The sequence below is a fragment of the Schistocerca piceifrons genome, chromosome 10 (genome assembly GCF_021461385.2).
Source record: "Schistocerca piceifrons isolate TAMUIC-IGC-003096 chromosome 10, iqSchPice1.1, whole genome shotgun sequence".
Taxonomy (NCBI): domain Eukaryota; kingdom Metazoa; phylum Arthropoda; class Insecta; order Orthoptera; family Acrididae; genus Schistocerca; species Schistocerca piceifrons.
In genome coordinates this window covers 42,846,343-42,866,015 of record NC_060147.1, presented here as the reverse complement: position 1 = coordinate 42,866,015, position 19,673 = coordinate 42,846,343, and the positions used below count along the sequence as shown (strand labels likewise).

At 41.8% G+C, this 19,673-nt stretch overlaps 1 protein-coding gene across 1 annotated transcript in view; it reads left to right on the top strand.

Annotated features, from left to right (window-relative positions):
• The window catches only part of LOC124718675, a 77,443-nt gene extending 63,700 nt beyond the window's left edge, over positions 1-13,743 (top strand). Inside the window, exon 5 of the mRNA XM_047244300.1 lies at positions 13,533-13,743. Within this exon, the coding sequence (XP_047100256.1) occupies positions 13,533-13,743 (211 nt within the window). The remainder of the gene's footprint in view (positions 1-13,532) is intronic.
• The last annotated feature ends 5,930 nt before the right edge of the window (positions 13,744-19,673 follow it).

The window sequence follows — 19,673 nt, the reverse complement described above, 5'->3', positions numbered from 1 at the left end:
TATAACAAAGGGCTCCAGTGCCAGAAAGTTATCCTTGACTGATCATCAGATCAAAATAGGCAGCTTAAAAATATACTTCTGTGCGCTTTCTACTAATTTATAGAAAGCTTTTGCTGCTGGAAAGGTAAGTGGGCATTTTACGAAAATTTAAAGGAATTTATCGATTGTTGTTTACTATATGACTACGTCTATCTTCAGGATGAAGTGAGTATCATTTTACATGACACATCCCTGCAGCTGTAGGACGAGAATCAATATTAATTACCGGGGAATATGCGTAAAATACGGTTGTGTTCTGTTTCATCCCCTGGGTTAACCTAGGCATCACACAGCAGCCCAATAAATCGGTACTTTATTCTTGAAAGTTATCTAGGATTCTAATAACCAGGTTTTATGAAAATTCATCTACGTATACATCAACATGGCTGCTCGGCAAATCTCACTTAAGTGTCTGGCGGAGGGTTCATAGAACCACCCTCACAATAATTCTCTATCATTCCAATTTCGAACAGAACGAACAGCTATATCTTTCCGTGCGAGCTCTGATTTCCGTTACTTTATTATGATGATCGTTTCTCCCTTCGTGCTGGCCGCAGTGGACGAGCGGTTCTAGGCGCTACAGTCTGGAACCGCGCGAGCGCTACGGTCGCAGGGTCGAATCCTGCCTCGGGCATGGATGTATGTAATCTCCTTAGATTAGTTTGGTTTAAGTAGTTCTACGTTCTAGGGGACTGATGACCGCAGAAGTTAAGACTCATAGTGCCCAGAGCCATTTGAACCATCTCCCTACGTGAGTCGGCGTAAACAATATATTTTCGCATTCGGAAGAGAAACTTGGTGATTGGAATTTCGTGAGTAGATTCCGCCTCAACGAAAAACGCCTACAAAACGTCCACCCCAGTTCGTGTATCACGTCCGTTACTCTCTCTCCCCTATTTCGCGATAATACAAAATATGCCACTGTTCTTTAAACTTTCTCGATGTATTCTCCTATCGATGTATTCCCCTATCTCGTAAGGATCCCAGACCGCGCAGTACTCCGAAAGAGGACGGACAAGCCTAGTGTAGATAGTCTCTTTAGCATATCTGTTACATTTTCTAAGTGTTCTGCCAAGGAAACACAGTCTTTCGTTCACCTTCCCCACAACATTTTCTGTGTGTTCTTCCCAATGTAAGTTGCTCGTATTGTAACACCTAGGCCTTGAGGTCTGAGTGATTTATCGTGCAATCGACGTTTAACGGATTCCTTTTGGCGGTCATGTGAATGACCTCACACTTTTCGTTATTCTGCGTCATTTCGTGCCATTCAGATACGTTTTTCAATTTGTTTTAGTCTTCTGATGACTGTACTAGACGATAAACGACAGCATCATCTGCAAACAACCTAAGACGGCTGGTCACCCTGTCTCCCAAATCGTTTATAAATATAAGGAACAGCAAAGGGCATGTAACACTACCTTGGGAAACACCAGAAATCACTTCTGCTTTACTCGATGACATTTCGTCAGTTTTGTACAAACTGTAACGTCTCTGACAGGAAATCACGAATCGAGTCACATAGCTGAGGCGATATTCCATAAGCACGCAATTTCACTACAAGCCGCTTGTGTGGTACTGTGTCAAAAGCCTTGCGGAAATCCAGAAAGACGGAATCAATCTGAAATCCCATGTCAATAGCACTCAACACTTCATGCGAGTAAAGAATTTGTTGTTTTTCACAAAGAAAAAAAAAAAAAGGTTCAAATGGCTCTGAGCACTATGGGACTTAACATCTGAGGTCATCAGTCCCCTAGAACTTAGAACTACTTAAACCTAACTAACCTCAGGACATCACACACATCCATGCCCGAGGTAGGATTCGAACCTGCGAACGTAGCGGTCGCGCGGTTCCAGACTGAAGTGCCTAGAACCGCTCGGCCAATCTGGCCGGCCTTTTCACAAGAATGAATGGTTTCTATATCCATGTTGACTGTATGTCAGTAGATCGTTTTCTTCATGGTAATTCATAATGTTCCAACACAATATGAGCGTTCCTGGTACTTTCTGCTGCAATTCATTTAAGGGGGAGCCGGTCGGGGTGGCCGTGTGGTTCTAGGCGCTACAGTCTGGATCCGAGCGACCGCTACGGTCGCAGGTTCGAATACTGCCTCGGGCATGGATGTGTGTGATGTCCTTAGGTTAGTTAGGTTTAAGTAGTTCTAAGTTCTAGGCGACTGATGACCTCAGAAGTTAAGTCGCATAGTGCTCAGAGCCATTTGAACCATTTAAGGGGGGTAGGGTGTCAAACGGCCCTACTTGGAGCAGGAGAGACACCACAGTCTCCTGTTTATACTTTTACAAATAAATTAATAAAACCTTGTCAGCATGACCAGGAAGGATTCAGGATTCACACTCATAGCAGTGGAAGTGCAAAAACATAACAAAATAATTTTTTTTAGATATGAAATTTCATCATTTTTTCAATTACTGTTGGCTGCATTTGTTGCTATAGGTACATTTTTCTTCACAAGTAAGAGAGATTCTTTGATGAATTTTGGAAAGAATACAAACCATACTTACAGGTGTATGAAACTCAATAATTTTCCAAATCTATTAAAAACTGTGGTAAAGATTGAGATAATTAACTAAAAAATTTGGTTTTTTTCTGAACGTTTTTTTCTAAAACGTAACAGTTCATTCATTTTTTCATAAATTAAATAGATTCTAGAGTTTCAGACACCTGTAAGTATGTTTTGTATTCTGTGCAAAATTCTTCGAACAGTCTTTCTTACTTATGAAGAAAAGTGTACCTATAGCAACAAATGCAGCCAATTGTAAGTGAAAAAATGATGAAATTTCACATGTAAAAAAAAAATATTTTGTTATATTTTTGAACTTCTGCTGCTACGAGTGTGAACCCTGAATCCTTCCTGGTCATGCTGACTAAGTTTTATGAATTTACTTGCAAAAGTATAGACAGTGGGAATTAAAATGTCCTGTGGTGCTTCTCCTGCTCAAAGTCGGCCCGTTTGATGTCCTACCGCCCTTAAGTAAGTGATACAAGCAGGAAGAAAGAAACATTATATCACAACATCACTTAAATTATGGAACACTCTATAGCTGATCTCTGATCGCTGAGCTGGATAGGAGAGCAAGCCGATGAGGTTCGAGGATTTCCCATCAGCAGGGAGGAGGAGATGGAACCCACACTGCGCGATGGGGGAGTGGTTTCATCTGTGTTGTTTTCCTGCTGAAGGTGCCAGAAGTCCGAGGTCCGATCAGCAGCATCGCCAAGCATTTCCAGGGAAGAGGCTGCGCCAGTGATAACATTGAGAGTTGGCCGACTGCCGTCTGCGCCCGGAACAGTCCCCGCTCGAAACGGCCGAGTGGCAGATAACATCTGAACGTCGCGCAGTGACGCAACAAAGGCGACGCCATTGTCGCCGGCGCCCGCCAGTGCTGCTATCTGACGGCGCGACGCTGCTGCCATCTCGCGGCGCTCGGCCGCCTTTTTCTGTCTCCCCCTCCCTCTTTTTCTGCCGATAGATTCCTTTATGACGTCACGTCCGCTACGGAGGGCGCCGCCGTAAAAGGAGCGAACGTCCGAGAGAGCTAACTGAAGCTCTTTGTGTCTGGGGACTTAACATCTTAGGTCATCAGTCCCCTAGAACTTAGATCTACTTAAACCTAACTAACCTAAGGACATCACACACATCCATGCACGAGGCAGGATTCGAACCTGCGACCGTAGCAGTCCCAAAGTTCCGGACTGAAGCGCCCAGAACCGCACGGCCACCGCGGCCGGCAATAACTGATGATGGTCGAAGTAGAGAGGATATAAATTGTAGACTGGCAATGGCAAGGAAAGCGTTTCTGAAGAAATTTGTTAACACCGAGTATAGATTTAAGTGTCAGGAAGTCATTTCTGAAAGTATTTGTATGGAGTGTAGCCATGTATGGAAGTGAAACAAGGACGATAAACAGTTTGGACAAGAAGAGAATAGAAGCTTTCGAAATGTGGAGCTACAGAAGAATGCTGAAGATTAGATGGGTAGATCTCATAACTATTGAGGGGGTATTGAAAAGGATTGGGGGAAGAGGAGTTTGTGGCACAACTTGACCAGAAGAAGGGATCGGCCGGTAGGACACGTTCTGAGGCATCAAGGGATCACCAATTTAGTATTGGAGGGCAGCGTGGAGGGTAAAAATCGTAGAGGGAGACCAAGAGATGAATACACTAAACAGATTCAGAAGGATGTAGGCTGCAGTAGGTACTGGGAGATGAAGAAGCTTGCACAGGATAGAGTAGCATGGAGAGCTGCATCAAACCAGTCTCAGGACTGAAGACTACAACAACAACAACAACGGAAACACCAAATTTATAATCCAGTGGTCTGAAACGTACTAGGTACCTCTTCGAGACATTATGTAATAAAGTCCAGATTTCTGCTATAGCATTGTAATGATCTGTTTATTGTCATGCATCCATTTAGCCTAGAATTTCGTCTTCTGGTCATCTGCAAAACTTAAATATTTCTTTAATTTTATCATAACGTTGGTTAACCAGTATAAGATACCGAGGGCATACGAGAATGAGCGAACGAAACTTACATAACATTTATTTATTTTTTCATAACATACTTAGTCAGTATAAGATATCTAGAGTACACTGGAATTAGCTGAAACAAGCCACTCCCATTTTTCACCCACCTAAGGAAGTATAACCGTTCGCAGAACGAATGGAGTTAGCAATGAAAATATTTACACGTATTACCTAAAGATTTAACAGTCAACATGTTCGAAGAGGCAGAAATTTACATAGACACAATATAATGCCCAGATGACATTTTAAATGAACAAACTGATTTAAAACATAAACATTTCATACGCATCATAGTAGCTGTAACCATATATCATCATTGACCAATTGTGACAACTGTCAATCTGGTAACAGGAGCAAATCACAAAACAGCTTATAGCAAAAGACTTTTAAACCTACAAAACACTGTAATACAATACAGGAAGACGGCAACCACTGATGATATCTGGACATAAGTACCATATACCTGAAAATGTGATTAACCAAAATTACAATAAAATAAAGAATGTTGAGTAACTTTCGCAGATGGTTTGAAGATGGCATTGTACGCGAAATTTGTCCATCGCAATAAATACATCATTAAACAAATGTATCAGCAATCTTCATCTTATTACATAATATGTCAAAAATGGTCGATTTCCAAAAATGGTGCTTGAGTACTAATAATGTCTCTAATTTTCTTGTTAAAGAAAGTTATACACATAAAAATCACAGAAATTGTGTACATTACAAAGCTTTTGTAAATTTTGGAAGGTAGGAGACGATGTACTGGCGGGAGTAAAGCTGTGAGGACGGGGCGTGAGTCGTGCTTGGGTTGCTGAGATGGTAGAGCACTTGCCCACGAAAGGCAAAGGTCCCGAGTTCGAGTCTCGGCCTGCCCCACGGTTTTAATCTGCCAAGAAGTTTCATATCAGCGCACACTCCGCTGCAGAGTGAAAATCTCATTCTTGAAACATCCACCAGGCTGTGGCTAAGCCATGTCTCCGCAATATCCTCTCTTTCAGGAGTGCTAGTCCTTCAAGGTTCGCAGGAGAGCTTCTGTACAGTTTAGAAGGTAGGAGACGAGGTACTGGCGGAAGTAAAGCTGTGAGGACGGGGCGTGAGTCGTGCTTGGGTAGCTCAGTTTGTAGAGCACTTGCCCACGAAAGGCAAAGGTCCCGAGTTCGAGTCTCGGTCCGGCACACAGGTTTGATCTGCCAGGAAGTTTCATATCAGCGCACACTCCGCTGCAGACTGAAAATCTTATTCTTGAAATATCCCCCCCGCGGTAACTAAGCCATGTCTCCGCAGTATCCTCTCTTTCAGGAGTGGTAGTCCTGCAAGGTTCGCAGGAGAGCTTCTGTAAAGTTTGGAAGGTTGGAGACGAGATACTGGCGGGAGTAAAGCTGTGAGGACGGGGCGTCAGTTGTGCTTGGGTAGCTGAGTTGAACGGTAGCTCAGCGTGTTCGGTCAGAGGCTTAGCTGCCCTCTGTAATAAAAAAAACGGATTTGATCGATCAACAACGAGCTTAAACGGATGTCTTACGAAGTCCGCCCCTAGCAGATGCAACGAAGAAAATCGAAAAAAAAAGGCCGCGCGGGATTAGCCGAGCGGTCTCGGGCGCTGCAGTTATGGACTGTGTGGCTGGTCCCGGCGGAGGTTGGAATCCTCCTTCGGGCATGGGTGTGTGTGTGTTTTTCCTTAGGATGATTTTTAAAGCCGTCACGGTAGCTCAGCGTCTTCGGTCAGAGGGTTAGCTGCCCTCTGTAATTGAAAAAAAAAAAAAAAGCTGAGTTAATCGTTCAACAACGAACTTGAACGGGTGTCTTACGACGTCTGCCCCGAGCAGAAGCAACAAACGAGAGCGAACAAAAATGAGATTAAAAAAAAAAAAAAAAAGTTGGTACAGCACTTGCCCACGAAAGGCAAAGGTCCCGAGTTCGAGTCTCGGTTCGGCACACATTTTAATCTGCCAGGAAGTTTCGTATCAGCGCCCACTCTGCTGCAGAGTGAAAATCTCATTCTGTAAATCATTTTGTATATGTACCTCTGTTACCAATTACAATGAATGAACTGAAACATCGCACTGCAGCAGCTATGGAAGCTGTAGCTCAAGACTTGCTCGCTGCAGCCTGGGAACAATTTGAATACTCCATTGACATATGACGTGCATCTCAAGGGGGCCTTTTTCAATACCTATGAAAAGGTATGAAAAAACTGTTTAAGTCTGGTTCAAAATGGTTCAAATGGCTGTGAGCACTATGGGACTTAACATCTATGGTCATCAGTCCCCTAGAAATACTTAAGCCTAACTAACCTAAGTACATCACACAACACCCAGTCATCACGAGGCAGAGAAAATCCCTGACCCCGCCGGGAATCGAACCGGGGAACCCGGGCGCAGGAAGCGTGTTTAAGTTTCTCGTTCATCAAAAAACAAAATCATTGTGTATGTTTGTTAGTTTCAGAAATATAGGGGCTCCAAATCGGACGATTCTTTTTGATATACCAAATATTAAGGCTGTGGTTGTAGTAGAGGATATTTCACACAGTTGCAAGTTGGAAATGATTTTCTACGAAAGGAGCATGAACGTGTTGCTGCTTGTAAGTATGACCCGCTTTCAAAGAGATTCTAACCCGTGGTAGGTTAAGTGTTTACCTGAGATGGTGGGTGGTAAAGGAGGAACATCAAGAAAATAATGAACAGGAGCTACTCAGATATTAAGTGAAATGACGAAAATCGTTGGGGTCGCTGAAGACGGCGGTAGTTAGAGAGAAGAGAAATTAATTTTCATATTTCTCACTTTACGATCGGACCGGCGCCAGCGAAAGAGAACCGTGCGACGTAATTTCGCGGCCGTTACGCGAGATAGGGTTGTGTCGTAACACGGCAGTCGTAATGCGAGAGGGAGGGAGGCGTGATACCGCTTTTTCTCAGAGTGGGGGAAAGGGTGGGAGGTGAGGAAGGAGCGAGAGAGGAAGGAGCGAGAGAGGAAGGAGAGAGAGAGAGAGAGAAAGAGAGAGAGAGGAAGGAGAGAGAGAGAGAGAGAAAGAGAGAGAGAGAGAGAAAGAGAGAGAGAGAGAGTGAGAGAGAGAGAGGGAGGGAGGGAGGAGGTAAACATAGTTGATGCCGCCTGGGCTGCGGTTTCTGTGTGGTCGCCCAGTTTTCGGCGCCAGAATTGGGGCCGTGATAGGGCTCGTTACGTAGGCTGCATTGTCCCAGCCTGCGATTGCCTCGAGAGGACGATTCTCCAGCGTAAGACCTTTCTCACGGCACGCTAAGCTTTCCTATTACAGACGCAATTACAGGGGCCTTAAAAGACACGCGCACAGACAAAAGCTCAAATATAAAGAAATGCGAAAAGAAAGACTATTTTCTTCTCTTTAAATTGCGTATTCCATTACGTAGTACGAAAGCTATTCAAGCTTTAATAAACCATAGCTAGCGCTGGGAAAAATCGACCGGCTAAAACCGATATCTCTGTTTTAGTTCTCAATAAACTGTATTTTTCGGTATTTGTTTGGTCGCGATTGTAAAAGGTTTCTTTTTATTTTTGTACTAATAACGGGGTAACAAAAGTGGCATATCAATTTGTCATACCAGCAGTGCTAAAATTGTTTGTTTTTAAGTAAAACTTTACTTTTTTTTTTTTTTAAAAAAGTGTTATTCGTTAAATTACTAATGCTGTGGAATTGTCAGTTGTATTGCACAACCTACATTTGAGATTAGCTGATGACATTATAATTCTGTCAGAGACAGCAAAGGGCCTGGAAGAGCAGTTGATCGGAACGGACAGTGTGTTGAGGATATAAGATGAATGTCAAGAAAAGCAAAAGGAGGATAATGGAATGTAGTCGAATTAGATCAGGTGATTCTGAGGGAATTAGATTAGCAAATGATACACTCAAAGTAGTAGATGAGTTTTGCTATTTGGGCAGCGAAGTAACTAACTAACGATGGTCGAAATAGTAGGCTATGGCCAGGGAAGAGTTTCTGAAGAAGAGAAAGTTGTTAACTTCGAGAATAGATACTGCTTTTTAAATTAAGTGTTAGGAAGTCTTTTCTAAAGCGTTTGTGTTGAGTCTAGCCGTGCATGGAAGTGAAAGACAAGAAGAGGATAGAAGCTTTCGACATGTGGTGCTACAGAAGAATGCCGATGATTAGATAGGTAGATAACGTAACGAATGAGGAGGTACTGAATAGACATACAACACTGTTCATCTTGTTACTTTCTTTATAAAAAGCGCATTCTTATAATTAAATTCTTAATTTAATTACACTGATAATTTCCAATTCGGTTATTTCTTAATTGTTCGGAAGGGCTTGGGCAGGTGGCGACTCTGTAATTTTTAAATTTATAATTGTCCTTGTGAGGTGGCTTAACCACAAATTGTGCACAAGGGCAACATCTGCATTATTCTTGGCACATAAAGTACGTGGAGCCTTGGCTAGGATCCTTTTACAGTTCTACATACATACTTTACATACCTGTAGGTTCGACCCTCCCCATGAACCATGGACCTTGCCGTTGGTGGGGAGGCTTGTGTGCCTCAGCGATACAGATAGCCGTACCGTAGGTGCAACCACAACGGAGGGGTATCTGTTGAGAGGCCAGACAAACGTGTGGTTCCTGAAGAGGGGCAGCAGCCTTTTCAGTAGCTGCAGGGGCAACAGTCTGGATGATTGACTGATCTGGCCTTGTAACACTAACCAAAACGGCCTTGCTGTGCTGCTACTGCAAACGGTTCAAAGCAAGGGGAAACTACAGCCATAATTTTTCTCCAGGGCATGCAGCTTTACTGTATGTTTAATGATGGCGTCCTCTTGGGTAAAATGTTCCGGAGGTAAAATAGTCCCACATTCGGATCTCAAGGCATGGACTACTCAAGAGGACGTTGTAATCAGGAGAAAGAAAACTGGCGTTCTACGGGTCGGAGCGTGGAATGTCAGATCCCTTAAGTGGGCAGGTAGGTTAGAAATTTTAAAAAGGGAAATGGATAGGTTAAAGTTAGATATAGTGGGAATTAGTGAAGTTCGGTGGCAGGAGGAACAAGACTTTTGGTCAGGTGAATACAGGGTTATAAATACAAAATCAAATAGGGGTAATGCAGGAGTAGGTTTAATAATGAGTAAAAAAATAGGAGTGCGGGTAAGCTACTGCCAACAGCATAGTGAACGCATTATTGTGGCCAAGATAGACACGAAGCCCATACCTACTACAGTAGTTAAAGTTTATATGCCAACTAGCTATGCAGATGACGAAGAAATTGAAGAAATATATGATGAAATAAAAGAAATTATTCAGATAGTGCAGGGAGACGAAAATTTAATAGTCATGGGTGACTGGAATTCGGTAGTGGGAAAAGGGAGTGAAGGAAACGTAGTAAGTGAATATGGATTGGGGCTAAGAAATGAAAGAGGAAGCTGCCTGGTGGAATTTTGTACAGAGCACAACTTAATCATAGCTAACCCTTGGTTCAAGAATCATAAAAGAAGGTTGTATACATGGAAGAAGCCTGGAGATACTGACATTTCAGATAGGTTATATAACCAGGTTCTAAATTGTAAGACATTTCCAGGGGCAGATGTGGACTCTGACCACAACCTATTGGTTATGAACTGTAGATTAAAACTGAAGAAACTGCAAAAAGGTGGGAATTTAAGGAGATGGGACCTGGATAAACTGACTAATCCAGAGGTTGTACAGAGTTTCAGAGAGAGCGCAAGGGAACAAATGGCCGGAATGGGGGAAAGAAATACCGTAGAAGAAGAATGGGTAGCTTTGAGGGATGAAGTAGTGAAAGCAGCAGAGGATGAAGTAGGTAAAAAGACTAGTGCTAGTAGAAATCCTTGGGTAACAGAAAAAATACTGAATTAAATTGATGAAAGGAGAAAATATAAAAATTCAGTAAGTGAAGCAGGCGAAAAGGAATACAAACGTCTCAAAAATGAGATCGACAGGAAGTCCAAAATGGCTAAGCAGGGATGGCTAGAGGATAAATGTAAGGATGTAGAGGCTTATCTCACTAGGGGTAAGATAGATACTGCCTACAGGAAAATTAAAGAGACCTTTGGAGAAAAGAGAGCCACTTGTATGAATATCAAGAGCTCATATGGAAACCCAGTTCTAAGCAAAGAAGGGAAAGCAGAAAGGTGGAAGGAGTATATAGAGGGTTTATACAAGGGCGATGTACTTGAGGACAATATTATGGAAATGGAAGAGGATGTAGATGAAGATGAAATGGGAGATATGATACTGCGTGAAGAGTTTGACAGAGCACTGAAAGACCTGAGTCGAAACAAGGCCCCGGGAGTGGACATCATTCCATTAGAACTACTGACGGCCTTGGGAGAGCCAGTCCTGACAAAACTCTACCATCTTGTGAGCAAGATGTATGAGACAGGCGAAATACCCTCAGACTTCAAGAACAATGTAATAATTCCAATCCCAAAGAAAGCAGGTGTTGACAGATGTGAAAATTAGCGAAGTATCAGTTTAATAAGTCACGGCTGCAAAATACTAACACGAATTCCTTACAGACGAATAGAAAAAGTAGTAGAAGCCGATCTTGGGGAACATCAGATTGGATTCCATAGAAATATTGGAACACGTGAGCCAATACTGACCCTACGGCTTATCTTAGAAGCTAGATTAGGGAAAGGCAAACCTACCTTTCTAGCATTTGTAGACTTAGAGAAAGCTTTTGACAATGTTGACTGAAATACTCTTTCAAATTCTGAAAGTGGCATGGGTAAAATACGGGGAGCGAAAGGCTACTTACAATTTGTATAGAAACCAAATTGCAGTTATAAGAGTTGAGGGGCGTGAAAGGGAAACAGTGGTTGGGAAGGGAGTGAGACAGGGTTGTAGCCTCTCCCCGATGTTATTCAATCTGTATATTGAGCAAGCAGTAAAGAAAACAAAAGAAAAATTCGGAGTAGGTATTGAAAACCATGGAGAAGAAATAAAAACTTTGAGGTTCGCCGATAACATTGTAATTCTGTCAGAGACAGCAAAGGACTTGGAAGAGCAGTTGAACGGAATGGAGAGTGTCTTCAAGGGAGGATATAAGATGAACGTTAACAAAAGCAAAACGAGGATAATGGAATGTAGTCGAATTAAGTCGGGTGATGCCGAGGGTATTAGATTAGGAAATGAGACACTTAAAGTAGTAAAGTAGTTTTGCTATTTGGGGAGCAAAATAACTGATGATGGTAGAAGTTTCCCGCAGATGCGTGTACGGATAGAAGGCGACGTTGTTTTCGAGAAACACTATTGAGAAAATTTAGACAACCGTAATTTGAAGCTCAATGCAGGACCATTCTATTGCCAACAACATACATTGCACATAACGAGCACGAAGATAAGGTATGAGAACTTAGGGCTCATATGGAGGTCTATTGACAGTCGTTTTTCCATCGCACTACGTGCAAGTGAAACAGAAGAGGAAGCTTCTAGCTGTACTACAGGGTATCTTCCGCCAGGCACAGTATGGTGGCTTGTGGAATGTATGTGTGGACGTAGATGTATGTTACTGTGTATACATTTTCTTTCCTGTTCTGTGTCCCTCGTTTACATCTCTTTCTATTACCTTTGTGTACACTTTTTTAGTCAGTTTTTTATATAATTTCACTGTCCCCGTTGCTTGACACGTATTTTTCACAAGACGTGATCTGAGCAGGCTCTACCCGACGGGAGGCCCTAGTCACACGACATTTCGTTTCATTTTCAGCAGGCTCTTACATTTTCGTCAGTAATGTCGAGGTGCTTTGTTCTAGTGCTGTTCAATAGTTCATCCTTTCGCTTCCTTGGGCTTGCTGCCCAAATAGCAGTTCCGCACTGTCGCCTGTTAAACAAAGTAAGAGCCTACGGAATATCAGACCAGCTGTGTGGCTGGATTGAAGAGTTTTCCGCAAACAAAACACAGCATGTTGTTATCAATGGAGAGACGTCTACAGACGTTAAAGTAACCTCTGGCGTGCCACAGGGGAGTGTTATGGGACCATTGCTTTTCACAATATATATAAATGACCTAGTAGATAGTGTCGGAAGTTCCATGCGGCTTTTCGCGGATGCTGCTGTAGTATACAGAGAAGTTGCAGCATTAGAAAATTGTAGCGAAATGCAGGAAGATATGCAGCGGATAGGCACTTGGTGCAGGGAGTGGCAACTGACCCTTAACATAGACAAATGTAATGTATTGCGAATACATATAAAGAAGGATCCTTTATTGTATGATTATATGATAGCGGAACAAACACTGGTAGCAGTTACTTTTGTAAAGTATCTGGGAGTATGCGTGCGGAACGATTTGAAGTGGAATGATCATATAAAATTAATTGTTGGTAAGGCGGGTACCAGGTTGAGATTCATTGGGAGAGTCCTTAGAAAATGTAATCCATCAACAGTGGCTTACAAAACACTCGTTCGACCTATACTTGAGTATTGCTCATCAGTGTGGGATCCGTACCAGATCGGGTTGACGGAGAAGATAGCGAAGATCCAAAGAAGAGCGGCGCGTTTCGCCAGAGAGTTATTTGGTAATCGTGATAGCGTTACGGAGATGTTTAACAAACTCAAGTGGCAGTCTCTGCAAGACAGGCGCTCTGCATCGCGGTGTAGCTTGCTGGCCAGGTTTCGAGAGGGTGCGTTTCTGGATGAGGTGTCGAATATATTGCTTCCCCCTACTTATACCTCCCAAGGAGGCCACGAATGTAAAATTAGAGAGATTAGAGCGCCCACGGAGGCTTTCAGACAGTCGTTCTTCCCGCGAACCATACGCGACTGGAACAGGAAAGGGAGGTAATGACAGTGGCACGTAAAGTGCCCTCCGCCACACACCGTTGGGTGGCTTGCGAAGTATAAATGTAGATGTAGATGTACTACTTTACTGCCTTGAAGTGTGGATAGCTGTCACTGCCAAGTTCTTCTTGGAACAAATAGTTGAATATGGCCTTCCTTTTTCCGGCAGGACGCTCGACATTCACATAGAGGGCATCGGACTGGACCTTCTTGACAACATCCTCGCCGACATCGTGACGGGGCTCTTCCATGATGTCATCCTCGACGCCATCGAGGACAAAGCTCGTGAGGTGATTGAGAATGCGTTGGATGGACTGAGTATGAAGACGCTGCTGCCTTTCGTGAGCAGACTCATCATCAACCACCGCTCCCACCTGTAGAGGTCAACAACAGCCGCTGACAGAGACGCCTGGCATCTAGCCTTCCCTGCAGTGCAGCACCTAACCCTGGCTGCGTTAGTCACCACTACATATTCGTACTGTTGTGGTGTAGCCTGTATTACACCAACCTCTCTACTCTGTCAACATTCCTTTTCACTACTCTACACTGTGTCCAAATTTCAAAAGGAAAATAAACCTTATCTTCAAAGCATTAAGGGCACTCATTTAAAATCGATTTGTGCATTAGTTTTTATTTCAAAGCATCCACGAATTATTCCTATTCTGGTCTTAAATGGGATCATATACAATGTAATGGAAAGCACAGACATGGTGTTCCTATACGATTTATCCCTTGTAAAAGGTCGACTAAATCTATTTGTTAATAAGATTGATGGCTGGTCTAGCTCATTAAACTTTTTTTTAGCCACGTCTCGCAACATCCAGCTGAGCTTACAGACTTTTTGTATGTACCTGTAGAAGCACCAGTAAACAACTGGAACTCATGATATTTAGGAGATCTTACCTTATTCAGAGCCTTTAAGCAGGGCAGGATGTCAAATGGGCTGACGTGGAGCAGGAGAGGCACCATAGGACATTTTAGTTCCCATTGTCTTTACTTTTACAAGTAAATTCATAAAACTTTGTCATCATGACCAGGAAGGATTCACACTCATAGCAGTGGAAGTTCAAACATATAAAAATAATTTTTTTACATGTGAAATTTCATCATTTCTTCATTTACTATTGGCTGCATTTGCGGCTGCAGGTACACTTTTCTTCATAAGCAAGAGAGATTCTTCGATGAATTTTGTATAGCATACATACTATACATACAGGTGTATGAAACTCTAGAATTTTCGAAATCTATTAAAAACTGTGGTAAAAATTGAGGTAATTAACTATAAAATTTGAGTTTTTTCTAAACACTTTTTCATAAATTAAATAACTTCTAGAGTTTCATACACCTATAAGTGAGGTTTGTATTCTGTGAAAAGTTCATCGAAGAATGTCTCTTACTTATGAAGAAAAGTATACATATAGAAAAAAATGCAGCCAATAGTAAATGAAAAAATGATGAAATTTCGCATGTCACAAGATTTGGTTTTGTTATGTTTTTGAACTTCCACTGCTATCGGTGTGAATACTGAAAACCTTCATGGTCATGCAGGCAAAATTTTATGAATTTATTTGTAAAATTATAGACAGTGGAAATTATGATGTCCTGTGGTGCCTCTCCTGCTCGAAGTCGGCCCGTTTGATGTCCTAGCCCTCTTAAATGTAATATTTCAGGATTCATTTCTGCAGAATTTACAGTGACTCAATATAAACTGGAAACATTTTACAAATTTACATATATGAGGCAGATGTATCTGGTGGAGGCTCAGCACAAGAAGTAGTACAGATTCAGAAATGAATCCAGCAAGGATATACCCTCTCAGTAATCTACATAGTGAAGTCGCTTGTAACTTTTGGGGAAATGTCAGAAGTAGATGTATTAATATGTGGAAAAGTAACAGATATCCTGATGATGTATCTGTTCTAATATGAAATTCGTTCTTCATGATCACACTTTTATATTTATCAGACTTGACCATGTCATAGCTTATACATATAAACAGAGGTTTCAGCCAAAAGTGGAGATTTCAAGCCATGTTACTGAAAATGTGTGAAGTTACAAGAAAGGAATATAACGTGGATATAAACAAGTGTAAGACATAGGTGATATTTTGTGTCAACAAAAAGAGCACAACAGTTATCTCAAAAATAACGACTAGGTTTCTGAAAGCTTACGTATGAAGTGTAGCATCATATGGCCATAGGACATTGACTCTGCAGAATGAGGAAGAGCAAACAAGTTCTTTTGAGATATGGTATTACAAGACCATTCTCAAAATCGGTAAGATCAAGAATGAAGTAGTTCTTGAGACAATGCGGGAGTAGAGATGTTTATGGAAGACTGTTGTAAAAAAAAAAAAAAAATCAAACTGCTATGCATCTGTTGACACATGATGGATTCCTCAGACGAAAAGTACACGGATATGTTAATGGAACTAGACGAAAACCATGACTTAAGTACGAATACAGACAGAAAATAACAAAAGATGTTAATTGTAACTCCTACAGGGAATTGAAGATGACAGCACAAAGAAGTGAAGGTTGGAGAAATGATGTTACTTGCTCTAGCGCCAACCAGTCCTCGAACTGAGCACTTAAGGAATAAGATGATATTTTATGAATATGATAGTTTATTATGACTTGTTCAAGTTTTTCTCTGTTTTCAGTGAGTTTACTTGCACTAAAACAGCAATTTAGGATTAGGAATAACCAAAAGTACACAGCAATATCTATGCTTTTCGTGCACATACGACAATTGTTATATGAAATAGGTTTAATATTGATACATGGTTTTATGTCTCTAGCACATACAGACTTATTTTGTACTATGACTCTGGTGGTACAATGCACTTCCCAGATGATGGTTTACCAGTAAAACCAGTCATGGAATGCAGTGTGGACGTGTTTTACTAACAGTTGCCTGAAACATATTTGCAACGGTAACATTTCGTTGTTGATACACGATTACTTTCCAACAGGGTAAATTCCGATGTTTTATAATTTTCTGTCTGCCGATCTACTCACACGGCACAAAGAAGGTTACAGTTGATCAATATGCATTCTAGGGTAAGTTATCACGTTTTCAAACTCAGAATAAATCTAAGTTCTGCATCAGAACACGAACATGCGACCCCCCGTTTCTGGAGCACTGTTCTTTACGACTGAGCTAGCCAGGAAAGACTCCTGAAATGCCCTCACTGTCTCAATTATTCCACATCCCAAACTTCACTGCACTATTTTGTGAGAGTGAGAATTCACAAATTTCCATTGACTTCGTGAAACTGTTGCTGGTATTGATTGGGAACTCTTAGTACTAGATGGTTCCAACAAGGACCAACGAACAAATTCATTAAGGTGACTGTTACGTCTACCATTACTGAATCAGAATAAACTGGAACTCAAAGTGAATGCTGCTTGCTTGCAAGATAGATAGCTAAGGATTCGATCGGTATATACAGATTTAAGATGTAGAAGGGATAAGAATTAACATACTAGGTCTTAAATTAAATTGAAAGCTCCGTTTCAGAGTAGAGAAGTCAGCTTATGTTTAATGACTAGCGTTTTACTTGACAATTTCTAGGTAATGTTTCATCGCCGTTATTCAATGAAGCTGTAATTATTCTGAACGTGGAGTCGTATTAACAAATATATAAAAATATATCTGGATAAAATTTACACCAGAAATACTGAAAAACAAAAATGCTGTTGGCATATACAATATTCACATTTTAATTGTAGAGACATATTCTTACAGTGATTTACTTTTGCACGTTGCAAGTATCTGATTCATGGGACGTTCGATACACGTGAAATGATTTTGCTAATACGATGTAATTACTAACTACAATGTGCATAAACAGTAGAGTATTACTTAACAATAATTTGTAAGAATTACATAGCTGAACATACAAGACACAACGGCTTGATCGAAAGAGTACACTAGAGGCGTTTATGAGGGCACCAAGAATCTGAAGACTTAGAGGAAGAAATGAGAATAGATGTGGAAGGCATCAGTGTGACCATATTAACAGAGTTTTGAAAGACAAGGGATCAAATGAAGCGGCAGAAGTAGATAACAGTACTTCGAAATTTCTAAAATAATTAGGAAAAGTGGCCTCCAAACTAACATACAAAATGGTTTGTAGAATCTATGAATCTGTAAACATTCTATCAAATTTTGGGAAAACATCATCCTAACAACCCCGAAAATAGCAAGGGCAGATAAGTGGGAGAAGTATCGCACAGTCAGTTTAACAACTCATGAATCAAAGTAACTGACAAGAGCCATGTGCAGAAGAATCAAGAAGAGAAGTGACGATCAGCTTGGTTTTAGAAATGGTAAAGGCACTGGAGAGGCACTCCATGCGTTCCGATTGGTAATACCACAATATCACCAAGCAATAATGCAAATCTCTCCTGATCAGGCACAGCCGGAAAAGTGCGGAAAACAGGAACCACAGTATTAAGAGCATATTGAAATGTGGTAATGGTAGTGACACACCAAAATCACATTAGTAATCCGTTGTAGTTGCTACATATTTTATTACAGTGAAAAGCATTATAAAATCACAATCACAATGACATAGGAAACTGCCTTACAAGGCCAGATCACTTGGACAAATAACAAATCAATTTCTTTAACCGGAACAAGACCAATAAAACTTGATTTTGAATATGACTAGGTAAATATACTGAAGTAAAGCTTTACTTAAATAGTACAAATGTCCATACAATTTCCATCAGAACTCTCACTACTTCCAATCAGCTGAGGAACAGATTAAGTGTAAGAACACAGGTCTTTTAAGGTTTGGCTAGCCAACTTTCCTAAATAAAACTATATACAAATGACCAAAACAATTAAGGAGGTGCTTCAAGTTTACTTACTCAGTTGATTAATCAAGAATATTCTTAGAATGATTACAACTAGAACATGACCATATGACAATTCCCCTCAAAATGAGGTCGCTTCAATATTGCGTGTGAATTAGCGATAGACGCGAGCAGACCAAGGATTCAAATCAATACGAGAGATCCACGAGACAGGAAATGACATAGAAATGTGCTCAACATTGCACTGCAACTGATCTTCATTTGCTACACTACTGGCCATTAAAATTGTTACACCAAGAAGAAATGCAGACGATAAACGGGTATTCATTGGACAAATATATTATACTACAACTGACATGTCATTATATTTTCGTGCAATGTGGGTGCATAGGTCCTGAGAAATCAGTACCCAGAACAACTACCTCTGGCCGTAATAACGGCCTTGATGCGCCTGGGCACTGAGTCAAACAGAGCTTGGATGGCGTGTACAGGTACAGCTGCCCATGCAGCTTCAACACGATACCACAGTTGATCAAAAGTAGTGACTGGCGTATTGTGTCGAGCCAGTTGCTCGGCCACCATTGACCAGACGTTTTCAATTGGTGAGAGATCTGGAGAATGTGCTGGCCAGGGCAGCAGTCGAACATTTTCAGTCTCCAGAAAGGCCCGTACAGGACCTGCAACATGCGGTCGTGCATTATCCTGCTGAAATGTAGGGTATCGCAAGGATCGAATGAAGGGTAGAGCCACGGGTCGTAACACATCTGAAATGTAACGTCCACTGTTCAAAGTGCCGTCAATGCGAACAAGAGGCGACCGAACGCGTAACCAATGGCGCCCCATACCACCACGCCGGGTGATACGCCAGTATGGCGATGACGAATACACGCTTCCAACGTGCGTTCAGCACGATGTCGCCTAGCACGGATGCGACCATCATGACGCTGTAAACAGAATCTTGATTCATCCGAAAAAATGACGGTTTGGCATTCGTGCACCCAGGTTCGTCGTCGAGTACACCTTCGCAGGCGCTGCTGTCTGTGATGCAGCGTCAAGGGTAACCGCAGCCATGGCCTCCGAGCTGATAGTCCATGCTACTGCAAACGTCGTCAAACTGTTCGTGCAGATGGTTGTTGTCTTGCAAACGTCCCCATCTGTTGACTCAGGGATCGAGACGTGGCTGCACGATCCGTTACAGCCATGCGGATAAGATGCCTGTCATCTCGACTGCTAGTGATACGAGGCCGTTGGGATCTAGCACGGCGTTCCGTATTACCCTCCAGAACCCACCGATTTCATATTGTGCTAACAGTCATTGGATCTCGACCAACGCGAGCAGCAATGTCGCTATATGATAAACCGCAATTGCGATACGCTACAATCCGACCTTTACCAAATTCGGAAACGTGATGGTACGCATCTCTCCTCCTTACACGAGGCATCACAACAACGTTTCGCCAGGCAACGCCGGTCAACAGCTGTTT